This window comes from Triticum aestivum, chromosome 3A (assembly GCF_018294505.1).
Source record: "Triticum aestivum cultivar Chinese Spring chromosome 3A, IWGSC CS RefSeq v2.1, whole genome shotgun sequence".
In the NCBI taxonomy this organism is placed as follows: Eukaryota; Viridiplantae; Streptophyta; class Magnoliopsida; order Poales; family Poaceae; genus Triticum; species Triticum aestivum.
In genome coordinates this window covers 278,730,905-278,751,595 of record NC_057800.1, presented here as the reverse complement: position 1 = coordinate 278,751,595, position 20,691 = coordinate 278,730,905, and the positions used below count along the sequence as shown (strand labels likewise).

Here is a 20,691-nt window from a genome sequence, read left to right as displayed (position 1 = left end):
CTGCTATTCTTGCCATCATCCATGTGCATGGTTATTTACATACCACACATATGTTTTCCTTTTCTTCCATAGACATAACAAATTTCCCACATAAATTTCAACAGTGTCACGTGGGGTTGGGTCAAAGGTAGTCTCGTGTTTTTATTATTTATGCCATTTGTTGTGTCCCACTACTCAAAAGTTACCATTGAAATATATTGTCCATCTCCCTCCATCAGTTCGGACTTTTGGACGAGTTGGCTGAAGCATGAATTCAATATAGTATGCGAGCCAAAAGGTCTTTAAGTTCAAGACCAACTTTTAAATGAGTTGGCTGGTGCATGAATTCAATAGTTACAACTGCTGAAAAACATCATCTTTCCGTGAGATGCTCAAAAAAAATGACATTAGATACCTAAAAAATACCATCGTTCCACTAAATGGTTGCTCAAAAATGCTATCAGGTCAAACCCATTGTCCATGTTATATGACCAAAATACCACTAGACTCACATGTCAACTCTCTTTAACTCACAATGACAAGTGTGGGTCCCACTTGTTAGGAGTAGCAATCAAATATTTTTAGATGAAAATAAGAACGTTGTTGGGGATCGAGTGAGACCCACACTATCGTACCAAGATAGAGGGAGAGTTGACGTGTTGTTCCAAGGGTATTTTTTGGTTATTATAACATGGTAAACGGGTATTGAGCAGGCAATAATGGTGTCTAGTGACATTTTTTAGCATGCACCTAACATAGCATGGCATTTTTGAGCAGTTCAAATTATTAGTGGCAAAGCTGAGTAGTGGGACACAACTAGTGATAAAAATCTTTTTTTTTAAGCGTCGATGTTGAAAGCCTAGAAAACTATAAACACCCAGTCAACCACAAATGTGGTAAATGTGGAATAAGTACAAATTTCTGAATGAGGAAAATTTGGATGTCTCTGAAACCGGACTAACTTTTCGTGGCAAATCCAGAATTATAAGAAATTTTCAGAAAAAGCAGCACCAAACTACTTCGGTGACCTAAAACGTCTTGCATTTGTTCACAGGGTATATTGATCATGGATATGGTTTCGCTCTCCTAGTCTCCTTTACATAAAAAGGGTATCTTTGCTGACTACAATCATCACATTTGCAATCATCCAGCCTAGAGTTTGGAGGAACGGGGAAAATGGATATACAATGCGAGCATGCCGGTCCAGGTGTATTTTGATCATTACCCAATGCTTCAACAGCTTCATTAGCCATTTAGCCTGAACTCCCAGTAATGACGGCATCTATCGCTGTTACTCGCTGTTCAACTGCTCTATGACGGAGTCGATCAGTAATGACCCCAGTGGCGCTGATGGCTCCAGACGCTCGAGCATGTCGTATTCAAAGTGATCATCATTGCCGGCATAAAGTGATTTCTCAAACTGATTTTCTTGGGGTCTAATGATTCCATCACCAGGCTCATTTAGAGCTTCAGGGCCCTCCTTACCATTGCCCACGAGCAAAGCTGGGAATGAATGCTCCACAGCCTGCGATGTGATACTGAACTCCTCAACCCTCATAAGAAGCGTGTCAGGTGCAAGTGCATTGGCTTCATCGTCATCTAGCGACAATGCTATGGATGACTCTATTGCACGCTTCCACAGTTTAAACATTCTGGGTCTCAATACTTCTCTTATTGTCACATTGTTGCTGGCACCAGCGGATTCACCTGCATAAAAATGTAAGTTTTCATGTTATGTCCAGACAGAGAGTGCAAAGGTCTTTGAAAAAAAAAAGGCTTGAGAAACCCGTCTTATTCAAGTGCCATTAGACATGATTTCATTTATACAGCACATCGATACCTGCTACAGGATGTCAGCCCACGACCCACGACCCTCTCGTGTCGCCCCCTACGCGGGCAACACGAGAGGCGACTGCCCAGCCGCCAGCGACCTCCTCGACCTCCCTCCTCCCCCTCTGTCGCCGCCTGGGGTTGGCGCCGGGCTAAGCCCGTGCGTTGGCCGGCGGTGGCGGAGGGTTGTTCCTCCTTCTCCCGGATCTGTGGCGAGGGGGCTAGATCCGTGGGGGGCGGCCTCTCCCTCGATCCACGGCGGCGCAGCGGCGGTGGTGCTTGGCGGCACGGGTGGAGTTCAGATGCGCGTGGCATGGAGATCGGTTGGGCGTGGCTGGTGGCGGTGGCGGCGTCCAGCCCGGATCCGGTCTTGGCAATGGCGACGGCCGGCCCGGATCCGGCCACGGTGGTGGCGGCGTCCCTTCCGCCGGGGAAGGCGGGACAGGAGGTGGGTCCTTGTGGCGGCACCGGTGGCGGCGGATCTTGGAATCACGTGTCCGGGCTCGTCGCAGGATGCGCGTGGCGGCCGGAGCTTCCTCCGGCGTCGACGGCGCTTGATGCGGGATCGTGGCGGCGGTTGCCGTTGTATGGGCGAAGACAGCGGCTGGCGCGGCGATGGGTGCTCCCTATAGCGCCCGCAATCGGGGCGGCGGCCCCTCTTCATCAACGGCGGCGGCCCCTCTTCATCAACGGCGGCGGACTCCGGGGTCGTGTGGGCAACTCGGAGTCCGGATCTCGAGATGGTGACGTCCTTCTGAGGCTGGTGGCTGTATGGGACGTCCCTTCCATCAACAAACCGGGTTCGATGCGGCTCGACAGGTGACACATGAGCCTCCCTCAGAGTTGTCGGGCGATGCCTGTCGTCGGCAGGTGAAGCCACCGGTGGATGTGCTACCGGCGGATGCTACGCACGACGTCTTATACGGAGACGTCAAGTCATGCTTGCTATCGGAAGGTGATGCACGGTGGCTCTGGGGGAGTTGTCAAGTTTAGTCTGTTGTTGTTGGATCGAAGGTGGTGCGACAGTAGCGGGAGGCAAGCGGTATGGGAGCTTATGCACTCTGGTGGAAACACAAGATCTTTGATCAGGCTATGTCGTCGCGCGCCTGCGTCGTGTCCTTGCTGAAGGTGGTGGATTGAAGCTTTCCTTTGGGGATGAGAATCCGAAGTTCAACCTTGTGGTGGACTCGCCATCATCGGCGCACGTGCGGCGATTCCTTCTTGAAGGCGTAGCCTAGGAGTTGTGTATTCTTCGTGTATGTTGTGTCTTGTATCATAGGGTTAGTGGTTATCTGGGGGAGTTACTGTCGCGAGGTATATGGCCTCAGTTTATTTTTCGCTTTTTTCCCGGGTCGATGGTGTTCGGCTGCTGGATTTTGCTCTATTAATAATATATGGCTGCATGCATCATCCTGATGCAAAGGCCGGGGGTTATCCTCCTTTTCAAAAAAAAGCACATGGATACCTGAGAGTGAACAAACAAAATGTACGAAACATAGGCATCCAATGGATCACTTGCAATGGGGCGCAAAATGAAAATAGTAAATAAAAATAGGCTACAACATTCTATAAGAAATGAGCATGTCAAAGCAACAAGACCGTGATTGCACTGTTTCCAAATGGCCTTGTATTGATGTAAGCATAGCTGTTCAAAAATTTATTGCTCCCTTCTGTATGATAAATAATTGTGAGTGCGAATTACAGGTACACACCTGAGCTATCCACAACAGATGACACTGCCAGATTGTTCTTTTCAACTTTTGGAACGGGGGTGAGAGGCTTCAAATATCTGGATTTCCATCCTTTGCCTCTGTAGATTAATATCTGCTCCTTGTCAAATGACAAAAGGACGCAAGGAACAAGATCCTGCATACATAGAAACACAGAATTTTCGGTCGAGAGTACAATAAACTATAAAGTTAATATACTTCCATCAGCGGTGATGACATGGAAACATAACAGTTGTGTGGGAATGAATACCCTCAGTTTTGCCCCAATCTTTTTGTAGTCGCTTGGTTCCAAACCTTTGCAGTCAATCTTCACCAGATCATTTCCCTCAAAAGCATCTTGAACATCCTTTACAAGATTGATATATATTCCATTTTTTGCTGCAAAATTAAGAAATGAATATGCATTTTTTTTTATATCTACATGCCCCGATCAATATGGAATAGAGATGAATATATTTTTTGTCCCTCAACTCTACCCATAGTTTAGAAATGGTCCTTCAACTCGAAAACGAGGAAACTACCCAAAGTAACCCTAGGGACGAAAAATATCTGGTTTCAATAATTGATGGAATATGTTTTTCTGGTTTTCGAGGTTTTTTTTCTTTCAAAAAGGAGGTTAAAAACCCTGGCGTCTACATCATCGGGATGCACACAGCCATGACCGAACCATTACAAGGTGTGAAATTAACACCTACGACTAAGTCAGACTTCTTCTGCAACAATGCCTTCAAGAAGGGATACACGTCATCGTTGTCACGTCTGACTGGAATGATTTTCACCATAATTGCTGAGATGAGCCAATGAAGACCAGCACAACAGCAGTGGACAACAAATTTCAACAAGGTAACAACGCAAATTGGTCGTTGCTCAACCCGTCCAATAAAGGCCAGGACAAGAGTTTTCACCCCGGATATGAAGCGGTGTTCCAATTAGCATTTGGTTTTGGAGTTGAGGGACCATTTCTACTATCGGTAAAGTTGAGGGACGGAAAATATACTTTTCTGCATGCAATAAGAAACGCATAACACATACAGTGTAGGGGCAAATTTGACCAAGTTAGGTGGGTGTTTGGTTCTAGCCACGGCTTTGAAAACGTTCTTTTTGTGAAAAATAAGACCCATATGTCAGACACACAAAAAGTATGGCAAGATTTTCTTAGGCAAGCTAAAGTGTGGCCAAGAATTTTTGCACCTAAGGTTAGGCAAATTTGGCAGAAAAATGTGGAGCGTGGCTAGAAACCGAACAGCGCCTTAGCTGCGAACCAACAGGCCATAATTTACAGCTAGTAACTTCTGTAGATATAGACCAAATTCCCATCGACATACAGTACAGAGGTGTCATGGGAACAGCGACATGTCTATAGTCTGATACTTTAGCATAAAACCTCGCAAACAAATGCAAAGTTTTGTACCCAAAGGCTAAGAATTATAGGCTCACGGCAACTCATGAGGAGAGCTACTCGCCCCAAGACAGGCTGCCCTATCTATCAGATATTTAATCTGAATAGTCCCGAGATCAAAATCATTACAAATGCTCCTAACGGTTACAAAGGCAGTGTGTTTTCATTCCTGAATATGGCGGCATTCCTTGAGTAGTCCCAGATTTCCAAAGTGGTCGGACCCTTCCCCAGACCCTGCGCAAGCGGGAGCTACATGCACTGGGGCTGCCCTTTGGAGAGTGCCCAAATGCAGCTACCCAGGTGATCGGGAATGACGGCAGCCACACAAGTGTTGGAACCGAGCAGGAGGAGTCAGACCCGGTTAACTTTTGGGCAGCAGAGGAAAAGGTGATCCATGTCCTCCGATGAGTGAGCATATAGGGCAGCCAGCGTTGGAGGAGATATACTTGCGGAAGAGATTAGCACGCGTGTTCAAGCACCCTCTGAAGAGTAGCCAACTGAAGATTTTGAGCTTATTCGGGCTCCTGCTGCGCCAAATTAAATTGGCGTGGTCACACTCTTGATCTTCCCTTCAATAGGGCGTAGGCAGCCTTGGAGGAGAACCCTAAAGCATGCACGAGCAATCACGAGGCAAATCAAGAAACTCTGCCGTGGCAGCGTTGGTCAGCCGGTTCAGGAGGTTCGATAGTAATTCTTCATGCATGATTTGGATACAAGTATATGGGCATTGGTGGAGTGGGAATAGAGGCTTGGGAAGGTTGAATCTAGAGGTTGCTGGGTGAGCCAACGGTCTTGCCAGAAGAAGGTTGACATGCAATTATTTGTTAGGACAAGGAAATCTGAAGTAGTGTATTTAGATGGATCTTGATAATGCTTGAGAGGAAGGAAGGTTGGTTGTAGTGGGTGTCGTGGTTCTAAGCCTGACAGTAGAGTGGGGGGTAGGTATGGAGAGGCAAGGTCCTAGCTATGGAGAGGTTGTAAACACAGGGGATGTACGAGTTCAGGCCCTTCTCGGAGGAAGTAAAAGCCCTATGTCTCGGAGCCCAGAGGCGGTCGAGTGGATTATATGTATATGAGTTACAAGATGCCGAACCCCTCTACCTGTGGAGGGGGGTGACTTATATAGAGTGCGCCAGGACCCCAGCCAGCCCACGTAGGAGAGGGTTTAAGGTGAGTTAAGTCTGGGGCGTTACTGGTAACGCCCCACATAAAGTGTCTTTACTATTATAAAGTCTACTTAATTACAGGCCGTTGCAGTGCAGAGTGCCTCTTAACCTTCTGGTGGTCGAGTGAGTCTTCGTGGTCGAGTCCTTCAAGTCAGTCGAGTGAGTCCCTCGTTGGTCGACTGGAAGGTGACCTCTTCTAAGGGTGTCTTTGGGCAGGGTACTTAGATCAGGTCAGTGACCCTACCCTAGGTACATGACCCCATCATTAGCCCCCGAATGGATTGAGCCTTCGAGTGAGGAAGGAGTTGATGTTGTTTCCGATTAACTTTTGCACACTGGTCGTGCGTTGTCCTGGACCAAAGAATCTCTTCGTTGGTAGTGAGCAACTTGTCTTCAGTCGACTCGATCCATTCTCTTCTTTCGTCGAGTGATCTTTCGGGCTTCGACGATTTCCGAGCGACGGATCGCAGGAAATCCCGCGTCTGACAGACCGATCTGCCGTTCGCGGATTCCGCGGGATGCGAAATTTGGGGAAGCGCGCGAAGCGGAGCGGACCGCGGCGTTCGGATGGGACGGGACATAGACGCCTCGATCCCCGCGCCGCTTTCTTCGCCACGTATCCCGCCTGCATAACTGTTCCTGGATATGATTAGATCGACCGGGCCCACCTGTCATCCACTCGGGAGGGACCTTATAAATACGCCCGGCGAGGGTTTTTTGTACAGTGCCTCAGCATTCTCTTTCTCTGCTCCCTTCGTCTCCGTCCAGCGCGCTCGCTCTCGCCTCCGCACAACTTCTCCTCGCGCGTCTCACCGGCAACCATGGCCAAGGAGAAGACGGCGGCGCTGGAACGCGCGAAGAAGGCGTCAGCGACGGAGAAGGCGAAGGGGAGATCCACCAGCCGCGGCGGGTCTTCGTCTAGATCCCGCCTGCCGAAGGGCTGGGTCCAAGGAGATTGGATCCAGTCGACCATCACGGAGAAAGATCTCCTCGACATGGCCAACGAGGGCCTGATCCCTCATGGAGCTGCGAGGCTTCCGGGGAAGGAGTGGCAGCCCCAGCCAGAAGAGGGTGAGTGCGTGCTCCTGGCTACCCATGTCGACCGTGGACTTTCTTTGCCGCCGAGCATTTTCTTCCGTGGTTTCTTGAACTTCTTTGGAGCGCAGCTCCACCACTTTACCCCAAATTCTATCGCCTATCTTGCCGCGTTCGTGTCCATGTGTGAGGGTTTTCTGGGCTGTCGACCGCACTGGGGCTTGTTCAAGCATATATTCACGTGTCGCTCTCAGACCGTGAAGAAGGCGAGCCCAGGCGACGAAAGAACCCGAGTCGTCCAAATGTGTGGGGGCCTGGGGATCCAGGTGAGGAATAAGAGCACCTTCCCAGCCATGACTTTCCCGAGTCAGTCAGAGGCTGGCAGTCGACCTGGTTCTACTGCCAGGATCAGTCGACGCCGGGGCAGTCGAGTGGACTCCCTCAGTTTACCATGGACCGAGTGAACAAGCCCTCTTCTCTGAAGTTGATTCCGGAGGAGAAAGCTGACGTGAAGATGTTGATGGAGCGCGTGGTACAGTTGGTTCGGGAGGGAGTGACGGGCATGGATCTCCTGGAGGTTTTCCTTAGGCGTCGTATCCAGCCCCTTCAGTTCCGGAGCCACTGCATGTGGTTGTACTGTGGGACTGAAGACGAGACTCGAGTCCATCCAGAAGCAGTCGACGATGTCACTCTGGAAAGATGGATGGCCGCCGTTGCCGGAAACAAGGATAACCCATGCGGAGCCAGAAGGATTCCTCCACTCGACCACAACAGTGATCCAAACAAGGTATGCCTGCTCTGCTCTCCATTGTGTTCTTGTCATATTCATTTCTGTTTATTCTGCCAATTGGTCGATTGATCCTTGTCTTGATGTCTATCAGGCCCTCACCGAGCTGTACTCGATGCCCAATGGAGCACAGGCTCCGACTGAGGAGGGTGAGGCGAGTGGGGGCGAGAGCCAGGAGGAGGAATGGGACTCGGACGTTGTTGAGGATGATGATGACGATGACGACGATGACGGTGATGAAGATGACGCTGAAGACGAGGAAGAAGAGGAGGAGGAGGTCGTACCACCGCGCTCAGAAAGGCGGTTAAAGCTTGTCCACGACCCTTCGACTGAACGTGGCAAGGGGGTTGCGACCGTTGCACAGTCGACCAAGCGCCCTCGGACCACCTCTCCGACGCCGACTGAAAAGGCGCCGAAGCAGCCCCGGGCGGCTCCGTCGAAGCCGACCAAGCTCCTGCCGAAGATGAAGGTGTCCATCCCCACCATATCAGGGTAATCATGCTGCTTAAGTCTTCTTATTTTGTGTGAACCTTGTCTCTGGTTGACGCTGAAGTTAGTCGACTGATTCTTTGGAGTTGCAGTGCTGCTACTTCTGAGACCTCAGCCCGGGCTGATGACCATGAGATGGAGGACGCAGCAACCTCAAAACCAGGTACTATATTCTTAACGCCGTTTTTAGTCGACTGACTCATGATCTCTAATCCTGATTCTTCTCTGTAGCTCCACCCAATGTTGTTATCACTCTCCCTGATGATGATGAGGATGAGGAACCGCTGAAGCGCAAAAAGAGTAGGAAAGCGTCTGCCAGCAGGGTGCCCCAGGATGTGACGGCGCCTGAGACTCTGATTGCGGAGGAAGAGAATACCACTCGACACACTGTGTCCTTCGCAGATCCACTGACGAGTGCTCAGCAGCCCTCCCTCTTCACGACGCACCACGTCCCAGAGGACCAAGCTGGCGCCGCGAAGGAGGCGATACGCCAGGCAGGGATCATGATGGAGCAGTTAAGGACCATCCGGGATGCGAGCCAGGCAGCTTACGACGCCAGTTCCGCCCTTCAAAGCAATGTTCAGGTCAGTCGACCACCGCCTGTTCTGTTAGGATATGCTATCAAAAACTTTTCTTTCCAGAATTTATAGTAGTCACCCAGTGGGTGTGTCGACTTAGACTCCGTGTTAGCGGGGGCACGCTGAATGCACCCGCTGGGTGTAGTCCCCAAGGCTAAGGTCGACTGCTGGCAGTCGGCCTTAGGCTTTATAATTTCAGTCTTTGCGTCATTCGACTATGTCGAATGGATTTCGCAAACCGGTGGGGGCACGCTGAGTGCACCTACTGGGTGTAGTCCCCGAGACTGTGGTCGACTGCTTGCAGTCGATTACAGTCTTAAAGAATACATCTCTCTCTCTTTTTTTTTTTGAGGTCGACTGGTCGACTCTATCTTCGATAGGATTAGTGGGGGCACGCTGAGTGCACCCACTGGGTGTAGTCCCCGAGACTACGGTCGAATGCTTGTATTCGGCTGTAGTCTTAGAAACGTGTGATTTTTCCTTTTTCACTCGGAAGTGAATTATATTTGACATTTAGTCGATTGGTTCTTCGCAGAACTCCTGTGATCTTGTGGCTCGCTACTCTGAGCTGGAAAACAAGCACGTTCAGCTCGAGCTGAATTTGAAGCTGGTTCAGGAGAAACTGACGAAGGCAAAGGAGGAGACCGAAGGTATGTTTGGTGAGACCTTGACGACTGATCTTCCCCTTCGTTTGTTTCAAAATCTGATCTTGCTGTAACTTGCAGGTAAGGTAAGGGAGGCCCAACAGAAAAAAGACCTTGAACTAACTGAGAAGATCAAACTTGCTGACGAGAAGTTAGCTTCAGTCACCAAGCTTGAACAAGACAATACCAATCTGAAAGCTGCTCTTGGGATCGCCAACAAGGAGGTCAGTCGACTGAAAACTGATAAAGCTGCCCTGACCGACCAAGTCAGTAAGTTGACTGGGAAGACAAATGATCTGGAGGCCTTCCTGAGTGGTCTTGCCAAGAAGCTGTTTCTTATGCTTGAAGGTAAACCTCTATGCTAGGCAATTATTTCCAATCGTGGTTTTTCCATTCGACCATCACCTTGACTCGGTGATCGTCCTTGCAGAATTTTGTCAAAACTTTGAAGAAGAAACTAGCCGGCTGGAACCAAACCTCGACCCCGTCAATTCTCCGATGAACGACGAAGTTGCCATGAATGTTTTCCGACTGGAGTCCCGTGTTGCAGCTGCCGTGGACTATCTTGCAAGGCTGAAGGTCGCCACATCTCGCATCGACTCGACGCTCTGGCCCGGGGAGACACTTCAGAATGACCTTGAGTCGCTGATGGCTCGCTTGAACACGATCCCTGGTCGAGTGCAGGAGTGGAAGAAGTCCTCGGCTCGGTGCGGTGCAGATGTTGCTCTGTGTCTGGCCCGAGTGCACTGCAAAGATGCGCGAGAAGAGAAGCTGGCGGCCCTCCGGGTGGCCAACACCAAGAAACACGACTTCAGGTCCTTTATGGAAACTTTCCTTGCGGCTGCCACTCGGATCGCAGACGGAATTGATCTTGATGAGTTTGTTGCACCTTCCAGCCCTCCGCAGGAGGGGTAAAAAACTTCTTCTAAGCTCGACGCTTTAAATTTGCCTCGGTATGCCGAGTGGAATTGTAACCGATAAACCTTAACGGGCTTAGCGCCTGAGCACTTTCGGTTCCTTTAGATATTGATTCGAACTTGAATTTGGTGCTTGAATATGATTGCTTTTGGCTCGAAATGTCTTTTGCAGGTTCAAAGCAGGGCGCCTTTATTGCAATCGACTTATTCCTTAGTCCACTTAGGCGAGCATTGGGCTGCGGCTAAGCCTCCGAGTGGAAGTCTGGCTTATCACTCGGTAGGATTTTTATAACTTAGGCGAGTACTTGGACCGCAGCTAAGCCCCCGAGTGAGAGGTTTGCTCTTCACTCGGTAGGATTTTGATAACTTAGGCTAGCACTGGGCTGCAGCTAAGCCCCCGAGTGAGAGGTTTGCTCTTCACTCGGAAGGATTTTGATAACTTAGGCTAGCACTGGGCTGCAGCTAAGCCTCCGAGTGAGAGGTTTGCTCTTCACTCGGTAGGATTTTTATAACTTAGGCGAGTACTTGGACTGCAGCTAAGCCTCCGAGTGGAAGTCTGGCTTACCACTCGGCAGGATTTTTATAACTTAGGCGAGTACTTGGACTGCAGCTAAGCCTCCGAGTGGAAGTCTGGCTTACCACTCGGCAGAATTTTCATAACTTAGGCGAGTACTTGGACTGCAGCTAAGCCCCCGAGTGAGAGGTTTGCTCTTCACTCGGTAGGATTTTTGATTACTTAGGCGAGTACTTGGACTGCAGCTAAGCCTCCGAGTGAGAGGTTTGCTCTTCACTCGGTAGGATTTTTGATTACTTAGGCGAGTACTTGGACTGCAGCTAAGCCCCCGAGTGAGAGGTTTGCTCTTCACTCGGTAGGATTTTTGATTACTTAGGCGAGTACTTGGACTGCAGCTAAGCCCCCGAGTGAGAGGTTTGCTCTTCACTCGGTAGGATTTTTATAACTTAGGCGAAACGGATTCGCAGCTAAGCCTCCGAGTGGGAGTCTGGCTCACCACTCGGTAGGATTTTTTACAAACTTTATTCGCGGCTAAGTCACCCACTGAGGGGAAATTTTATTAGACAAAATGAAAAGTGACAAAAATTATGGAGAAACTATGACACTATTATTTTGAGGTCCATGAACTACAAGAGTACTTTATTGCAACTCATCCGAGTGATAAAACTTAAGTGTAAAATGGGCGGAGTAATTCCGCGTTCCAAGCTCGGGGCTCGTCGATATTATGCTCGACGTTGTAAAGACGGTACGCCCCGTTGTGGAGGACCTTCGTGACGATGAAGGGACCTTCCCAAGAAGGAGCAAGCTTGTGTGGTTTGTGCTGATCCACTCGGAGAACCAAATCTCCTTCCTGGAAGGCTCGACCTCTCACATTTCTGGCGTGGAAACGACGCAAATCTTGTTGGTAGATGGTCGACCGGATCAGAGCCATCTCCCTTTCTTCCTCTAAAAGGTCGACTGCGTCCTGCCGCGCTTGTTCAGCTTCTGCTTCGTTGTAGACTTCAACTCGAGGAGCATTGTGGAGAAGATCACTCGGCAAGACTGCTTCAGCTCCGTAGACCAAGAAGAATGGAGTTCTTCCGGTCGACCGATTAGGTGTGGTCCGCAGTCCCCAGAGTACAGAGGGAAGTTCATCGACCCAAGCTCCAGCCGCGTGTTTGAGATCACGCATCAGTCGAGGCTTCAATCCCTTAAGAATCAGTCCATTAGCTCGTTCTGCTTGTCCATTCGACTGCGGATGGGCGACTGAAGCGTAGTCGACCCGTGTGCCCTGGGAGTCGCAGAAAGCTCTGAATTCCTCTGAGTCAAAGTTCGACCCATTATCCGTAATGATGCTGTGTGGGACTCCATATCTGAATATTAGTTCCCTGATGAAGCTAACAACAGTACCGGTGTCAAGGCTCTTGATTGGTTTAGCCTCGATCCACTTGGTGAACTTGTCGACTGCCACCAGTACATGCGTGAAACCGCTTCGTCCTGTTCTCAAAGGACCGACCATGTCCAGCCCCCAAACTGCAAAAGGCCAGACGAGTGGGATGGTCTTCAAAGCTGACGCAGGCTTGTGCGACATATTTGAGTAGAACTGACATCCCTCGCACTTATCCACTATCTCTTTTGCCATCTCATTCGCCTTGGGCCAGTAAAATCCGGCTCGGTATGCTTTGGCCACGATGGTCCGAGAGGACGCATGATGACCACAGGTCCCCGAGTGAATATCATTGAGGATGAGTCGACCTTCTTCTGGTGTTATGCACTTCTGACCGACTCCAGTCGCGCTTTCTCTGTATAATTGTCCTTTGATTACGGTAAAGGCCTTAGATCGACGGACGATCTGTCGAGCCTCTTCCTCATCCTCCGGAAACTCTTTCCTCAAGATATATGCAACATACGGAATCGTCCAGTCGGGAATGACCACCAAAACCTCCATGATCAAGTCGACCACCGCTGGGACTTCAACTTCAGTCGGATCTGTGGCGCTCTTGGGCTGCGGAGTTTCTTCGGTGAAAGGATCTTCTTTGACTGACGGAGTGTGTACATGCTCCAAGAACACACCACTCGGAATGGCTTCTCTCTTGGAACCTATCTTTGCTAGATCATCAGCTGCTTGATTTTTCAGTCGGGGTATATGATGGAGCTCCAACCCCTCGAACTTCTTTTCCAGCTTCCTCACTGCACTGCAGTATCCAGTCATGGCTGGGCTTCTCACGTCCCACTCCTTCATCACTTGATTGACCACTAAATCCGAGTCGCCATAGACCATCAGGCGACGGACGCCGAGTGAAATGGCCATGCGCAACCCATATAAGAGGGCCTCATATTCTGCCTCATTGTTGGAGGAATCAAAGTGAATCTGGAGCACATATCTGAGCTTATCTCCTCTGGGGGAAACCAGGACAACCCCAGCACCGGAACCATTCAACATCTTAGAGCCATCAAAGAACATGGTCCAATGCTCCGAGTGAACTTCAGTCGGCTGCTGCTGTTCAATCCACTCGGCGAGGAAATCTGCTATAGCCTGGGACTTAATGGTTTTCTTTGCCTCAAACTTGATATCAAGGGGAAGAAGTTCAATCGCCCATTTGGCCACTCGACCAGTTGCATCTCTGTTGTGCAAAATCTCTGATAGTGGAGCGTCGCTGACGACTGTGATGGAATGATCAGAGAAATAATGAGCAACCTTCTTTGTGGTCATGTATATTCCATACACAAGCTTCTGATAATGAGGATATCTCTGCTTGGATGGAGTCAAGACTTCAGACAAATAATACACTGGGCGCTGAACTTTGAGAGCTTTTCCTTCTTCTTCCCGCTCGACCGTAAGCACAGTACTGACGACTTGTCCTGTGGCTGCGATATAGAGCAACAGAGGCTCTTTGCTGATTGGAGCAGCAAGCACCGGCTGGGTGGAGAGCAGAGCTTTTAGCTCGGCAAACGCTGCATCAGCTTCTGGAGTCCACTCGAACTTGTCTGTCTTCTTCATCAGTCGGTAAAGAGGCAATGCCTTTTCACCGAGTCGTGAGATGAATCGACTTAATGCGGCCAAGCATCCAGTAAGCTTCTGGACATCGTGCACTCGCACAGGGCGTTTCATTCGGAGAATAGTGCCGATCTTCTCTGGATTAGCATCGATTCCTCGTTCGGAAACGAGAAAACCGAGTAACTTGCCACCAGGAACTCCAAATGTGCACTTTGATGGATTGAGCTTGATATCATACCTTCTGAGGTTGGCAAATGTTTCGGCGAGATCAGCGAGCAGGTCGGAACCTTTTCGCGACTTGACAACGATATCATCCATATATGCTTCCACATTCCGACTGATTTGAGTGAGTAGACACTTCTGAATCATTCGCATAAATGTGGCTCCGGCATTCTTGAGGCCGAATGGCATGGTGATATAGCAGAAGCACCCGAATGAAGTGATGAAAGCTGTTTTTACCTCGTCGGGTCCGTACAGACGGATCTGGTGGTACCCGGAGTAGGCGTCTAGAAAAGACAGTCTCTCGCATCCCGCGGTCGAGTCAACAATTTGATCTATGCGAGGGAGAGGAAAATGATCTTTCGGGCAGGCCCGGTTGATGTGCTTGAAATCAATGCACATTCGGAGTGATTTGTCCTTCTTAGGAACCATGACGACATTAGCGAGCCACTCGGAGTGGTATATCTCTCGGATAAATCCTGCCGCCAACAGTCGAGCCACTTCCTCACCAATGGCTTTCCTCTTCTGGACGGCGGACCGCCGAAGATGCTCTTTGACTGGTTTTGCAGATGAGTCGACTCTTAGGCGATGCTCAGCCAGTCCCCTGGGAACACCTGGCATGTCAGCGGGCTTCCATGCAAAAATGTCCCAGTTCTCACAGAGGAACTGGATGAGCGCTTCTTCCTATTTCGGGTCGAGTGTTGTGGAGATGTGGGTCAGAGCTGCATCGGGGTCGGTCGGGTGAATGTGAACAGGCTTCGTCTCACCGGACGACTGAAATGCAGACTCTGTGGCGGGTTTCTTGGATCGCAGCAAGTCACTCGGATCTGCGTTTTGCTTGTATTCTTCGAACTCGACCGCTGTCACCTGGGAATCAGCAATCTTTGAGCCTTTCTGGAAGCACTCTTCTGCCTTTTTCGATCACCGGTGACAGTGATCACTCCCTTGGGGCCGGGCATCTTCAATTTGAGGTACACGTAACACGGTCGAGCCATGAACCGTGCGTAAGCTGGTCTCCCCAAAATGGCATGATATGCACTCTGAAAATCCACGACCTCAAACGTCAACTTTTCTTTGCGAAAATGTTTCGAATCACCAAACACCACGTCAAGAGCTATTTAGCCGAGTGACTCGGCTTTCTTCCCTGGTATAACTCCATGAAAGCTCATGTAACTGGTGCTCAGTCGGGACATCGGAATGCTCATTCCTTTCAGTGTGTCTGCATACAACAAATTCAGCCCGCTTCCACCGTCCTTCAGCACTTTTGTCAGTCGAGTGCCTTCGACAACTGAATCGACCACCAAATCTTGCCTCCCAGGGGTGGCAATATGAGTCGGGTGATCAGATTGGTCGAATGTGATGGGTATTTGGGACCATTTCAGATAATTTGCTTTTGCTGGGGCAACCATGTTCACTTCTCGGTTAATGACTTTCAATCGACTCTTGCTTTCCACATCTGCAAAGATCATCAGAGTGGAGTTGATATGCGGATATCCTTCCTCACTGTCCTCCTTGTCTTCGGCCTTGTCCGACTCCTTCTCCTTGTCCTTAGACTGTTTTCCCTGAAACTGCTGGATCAGGAGTCGACATTGGGGAGTGGTATGCTTCGGGTAGATGATATTCCCCTCTTCGTCTTTCTTCGTGTGGATGTGACACGGCATATCCATCACGTCGTTCCCTTCTTTATCCTTCACCTTCTTAGGGTTCCAGGATCCTTTTGGTTTCCCTTTAAACTTTCCTTGAGTCACGGCCAGAGCCTCTCCAGGAGCTGCCGGTTCAGCCTTCCGCTTCTGTTTCCGACTGGTGTTTCCTTTTTCCGACTGACTCGGCTTGTGCTTGCCGCTTCGGAGTCGGTCTTCTTCTTCGCCGTTGGCGTACTTGGTAGCAATCTCCATCATCCGACTCAAGGTCATGTCACCGGTTCGACCAAACTTCAAACTCAATTCTCTGTTCTTGACGCCATCTTTAAAGGCGCAGACTGCCTGATGATCAGACACATTCTCCACAGTATGGTGCAAAGTGATCCATCTCTGAATATACTCTCTGAGAGTCTCATTGGTCTTCTGCACGCAGACTTGCAACTCTGTCAATCCAGCTGGTCGCTTGCAAGTTCCTTCAAACGTTCTGATGAACACTCGGGACAGATCTTCCCAAGTGTAAATGCTGCTAGGAGGTAATTGAGTCAACCATGCCCTGGCAGAACCTTCCAGCATGAGGGGCAAATGCTTCATGGCCACCTCGTCGTTCCCACCACCAATCTGAACTGCCACTCGGTAGTCCTTAAGCCAAGTTTCAGGCTTAGACTCACCAGTGAACTTGCTGACTCCTGTTGCCAACCTGAAATTGGGAGGGATAACTGCGGCTCTGATAGCTCTGCTGAAACATTCAGGACCAGAAACATGCACTCGACTGCTTGTGGGCGCATCTCTGTCGAGTCCGCCTCGATGGGCTCTGTTTCGGTCGACCAAACCTTGCACGATAATGGATCGCGCGTCGAAGCCTGGTTCTCTGGGGTCGACTAGAACTCTTCGCCCCGTACTGAACTGACGTCTGTCATCTTGCTGCCGAGGAGCGTAAGACCCACCCCTCGGAGGGGAATTGGGCACTCGACGCCTATCATCTCAGTCGAGTCGGTCACCATATTGGTCTCGCCGATTCTCGCGCCCTTCACGCCGCGGAGGCGATCTGGGACTGTGAGCCGACTGAACCGTATTCGCAGCGACGGATCGACTGTGAATTCTGTTGCGCGATTGCGACACGGCCGAATTCTGGTCTCCTGCTGCCCGGAACAGATCCCTGATCTGCATCAAGTCTCTGCCAGCTTCCGACTGAGAGGGCTGGATGGACTCTGCTATACTGGTCGCAGCTGCTAAATTCTGGATTGGGGTTCGATATACCTGAGTCGGCGGGAAGAGTTGACGTCGACTGGTGTCGGGAACTCGTTGCCGCGCACGCTCGTCGAGTGCTCGCTGAAGATTCTCCAGTCGAGTGCGTTCGGCCAAATTGGCCAAACGTGCCTCCTTCAAGGCGCGAGCCTCGGGGGTTTCTCCTGCGATGGGAGTACGCAAGACATCCACGTTCCTGCGGCGAAGTTCTTCTTTTTGCAGAGAGTCGAGTGGCTCGGGCTGGTACTCTTCGTGATCTCGTGTGGGGTCGCCTCCGTCGCCTGCTCCACCATCACGGGCGAAGCCAGGGGGACTGCGGGGCCCGTCGACCATCAGGATTTCCGCCGCCGGATCACTGCTATCGCACTCGGATGCGGTCTCTACGGAGCCAGTCAACAGATCGAACAGGCCGTAGAAAGATTCGTCGGGCTCGATTGCTGCAACTTGGGTGGTGGCCATTTGGCGAGCCACCGCGTGCCTCACCCACCGCTAAATCCTCGACCGGCCCGAGCGCTTGCGCTGGCGGGAGACCGGGAAGGTGGTCGATGGGGATGTCGACCGATACGGGGTCGACGGTTGCCGCAGCAGAACGCCGCGGACACATGCGCGAAAATGCGTCGCACCGCGGACGGGGAGCGCATCAACGTCGAGTGGAGCCTCCTGGAGCCAGGCGGAGTCGTCGGCGATGAAGATGAGAGCGCCGAGACGGATCTCTCGACCCTCGACCAAAACTCCAGCAGCCACCATGATGAAAGTACTCGGAAGAATCACAACTTTCCCACAATATCGCTAAAACACCTGCCCCATGGTGGGCGCCAACTGTCGTGGTTCTAAGCCTGACGGTAGAGTGGGGGGTAGGTATGGAGAGGCAAGGTCCTAGCTATGGAGAGGTTGTAAACACAGGGGATGTACGAGTTCATGCCCTTCTCGGAGGAAGTAAAAGCCCTACGTCTCGGAGCCCAGAGGCGGTCGAGTGGATTATATGTATATGAGTTACAAGATGCCGAACCCCTCTACCTGTGGAGGGGGGTGACTTATATAGAGTGCGCCAGGACCCCAGCCAGCCCACGTAGGAGAGGGTTTAAGGTGAGTTAAGTCTGGGGCGTTACTGGTAACGCCCCACATAAAGTGTCTTTACTATTATAAAGTCTACTTAATTACAGGCCGTTGCAATGCAGAGTGCCTCTTGACCTTCTGGTGGTCGAGCGAGTCTTCGTGGTCGAGTCCTTCAAGTCAGTCGAGTGAGTCCCTCGTTGGTCGACTGGAAGGTGACCTCTTCTAAGAGTGTCTTTGGGCAGGGTACTTAGATCAGGTCAGTGACCCTACCCTAGGTACATGACCCCATCAGTGGGTGAGTCTGTTGTTGTGGTTTCATAGGTACCAAGTAATTCAAGGTAAAGGGGAGGTGGAGGTGAGGCATTTGTAGGCAAATTTGAAGAGCAAGAAATTATTTTGGATATGCAAATCTTTGATGCCTAGACCACCGAACTTTTTTGGTTTACAAACATTTTTCCAAAAATTTAAGACACTTCGCACCAGTACACATTTCTTCAGCAGTACAGAAAAAGGCTCGACGGATTGCATCGGTAGCTTCGATAACTTTTTTGGGAAGCTGGAAGACTGATATGAAATAAGTTGGTAGGGAGTTTGTGGGTGGGAAGGGGCAAGCCTAGGCACGACATTGACTGCTCCCGGTCATATGGACGTGGAGGAGGTGCACGATAAACCAAAACGATCCTGGAAGAGGAAGGTTTATCCTGTATCGGCAGTTCGTAGAAGTGCGAGAATCAAATTCAACAAAAAATTCCATGATGACAAATGAAAGGACTCTTTTGGAATAGCAGAGGTCTAGCAGACTTGGCTGAAAAAAGGTTCCTTGCGGAAGCATCACTAGAGCACAAACTAGACTTTATTGCCCTACTAGAAACAGGTAGAGACAACTTCACTTCACAATTCCTTGGTACCTTATCTGGTGGTATAGATTTTGACTGGCACCGTCTCCCTCCAAGGGGATGATCCGGAGGGATTTTACTTGGGGTCAAGTGTGAAACGTTAGAGGTGATGAACGTCGTCCACGGAGATTATGCCGTTAAGTTTCGTGTTAGGTCAAAACTCGATGGGTTTAGGTGGGCTTTGGTGGCTGTTTATGGAGCAGCTCGACCTGAGTTCAAATCAGATTTCCCCGCTGATCTTGTGAGAAGCTGTAGGGACGAAAGGTTACCAATCCTAGTGGGAGGAGATTTTAATATTATAAGGAGAAGAGAAGAAAAGAATAATGACAACTTCGATGGAAGATGGTCATTTATGTTTAATACGATCATTGAGAGTCTCAATCCAAGGGAGATCGACCTCTCCGGTAGACAGTTCACTTGGGCGAACTCGTTGCTGAATCCCACATATGAAAAGTTGGACAGGGTTCTCACTAGTGTTGATTGGGAACAAAAGTTTCCTCTTGTAACGATGCAGGTGTTACAAAGGGCTATCTCTGATCATACCCCTTTGCTGGTCGATTCAGGAGAAGCGGCCCATATGGGCAACAAGAACACCTTCTCTTTTGAACTAAGTTGGTTTGAGAAAGGGATTCTTCAATATGGTTGCAAGGGAATGGGCTAAGGACTTTGGTGGGCGTTCGAGTGTCAAAAGGTGGCAAAATAAAATTTAGGCACTTGCGACAATTTTTGAGGGGTTGGGCCAGAAATGAAAGCGGGATTTATAAACAAGAAAAAGATAGACTTATCCGTATGATGGAAGCTTTAGATTTGAAAGCGGAATCTAACATGCTACACGCGACTGAACAGGCCGCTAAAACTAAGGCTGAGCAAAACTTCGTGTTCTTCTTAGAGAAGAAGAAATGAAATGGGCGCTGAGGGCTAAGGTTCTGAAAGTTGTCCAAGGGGATGACAATACTCAGTTCTTCCATGTGATTGCGAATGGCAAACATAGAAAAAAGAAAATCATACAGATCGAACAGGATGAAGGTACGGTGGTGGGGCATGAGAACCTCAAGCTGTATATTTCAAATTATTATAAACAACTTTTCGGGCCACCTGAGGACAGTTTTGTGTCCCTCGACGAGCTCGCAGTTGGGGATATTCCTCAGCTAAGGAGAGATGAAAATGAGATTTTGTCTGCGCCGTTTACAGAAAAAGAGGTGTTCGAGGCAGTAACACGGATGAAGCAGAATAAGGCACCTGGACCGGATGGATTCCCAGCAGAATTCTACAAGAAATGCTGGCATATCATAAAGGGTGACCTCATGCTGATGTTCCATGAATTCTTCAATGGCCACCTGCAGCTTTTCCACCTTAACTTTGGAACAATAACACTGTTACCAAAGAAGGAAGAGGCAGTATGTATTGAGCAGTTCAGGCACAATTTTCACGAAAGTCGGCACGAATAGATTGACACTGATTGCCCATTCCGTGGTACAACCGAGTTAGACGGCTTTCATACCATGGAGACATATCCCCTATTTTGCTCAACATAGTGGCAGATATGTTGCCAACTCTTATCGGTAGGGCCAAGTAGGAGGACTAGTCCCT

At 49.9% G+C, this 20,691-nt stretch overlaps 1 protein-coding gene across 1 annotated transcript in view; it reads right to left on the bottom strand.

Annotated features, from left to right (window-relative positions):
* Positions 1-941: 941 nt before the first annotated feature.
* The window catches only part of LOC123061176 (CRS2-associated factor 2, chloroplastic), a 32,098-nt gene continuing 12,348 nt past the window's right edge, over positions 942-20,691 (bottom strand). Inside the window, exons 4-6 of the mRNA XM_044484124.1 lie at positions 3,790-3,917; positions 3,522-3,675; positions 942-1,686 (exon numbers count right to left, since the gene is read on the bottom strand). Coding sequence (XP_044340059.1) covers positions 1,271-1,686; positions 3,522-3,675; positions 3,790-3,917 — 698 coding nt within the window. The 3' untranslated portion in view covers positions 942-1,270. The remainder of the gene's footprint in view (positions 1,687-3,521; positions 3,676-3,789; positions 3,918-20,691) is intronic.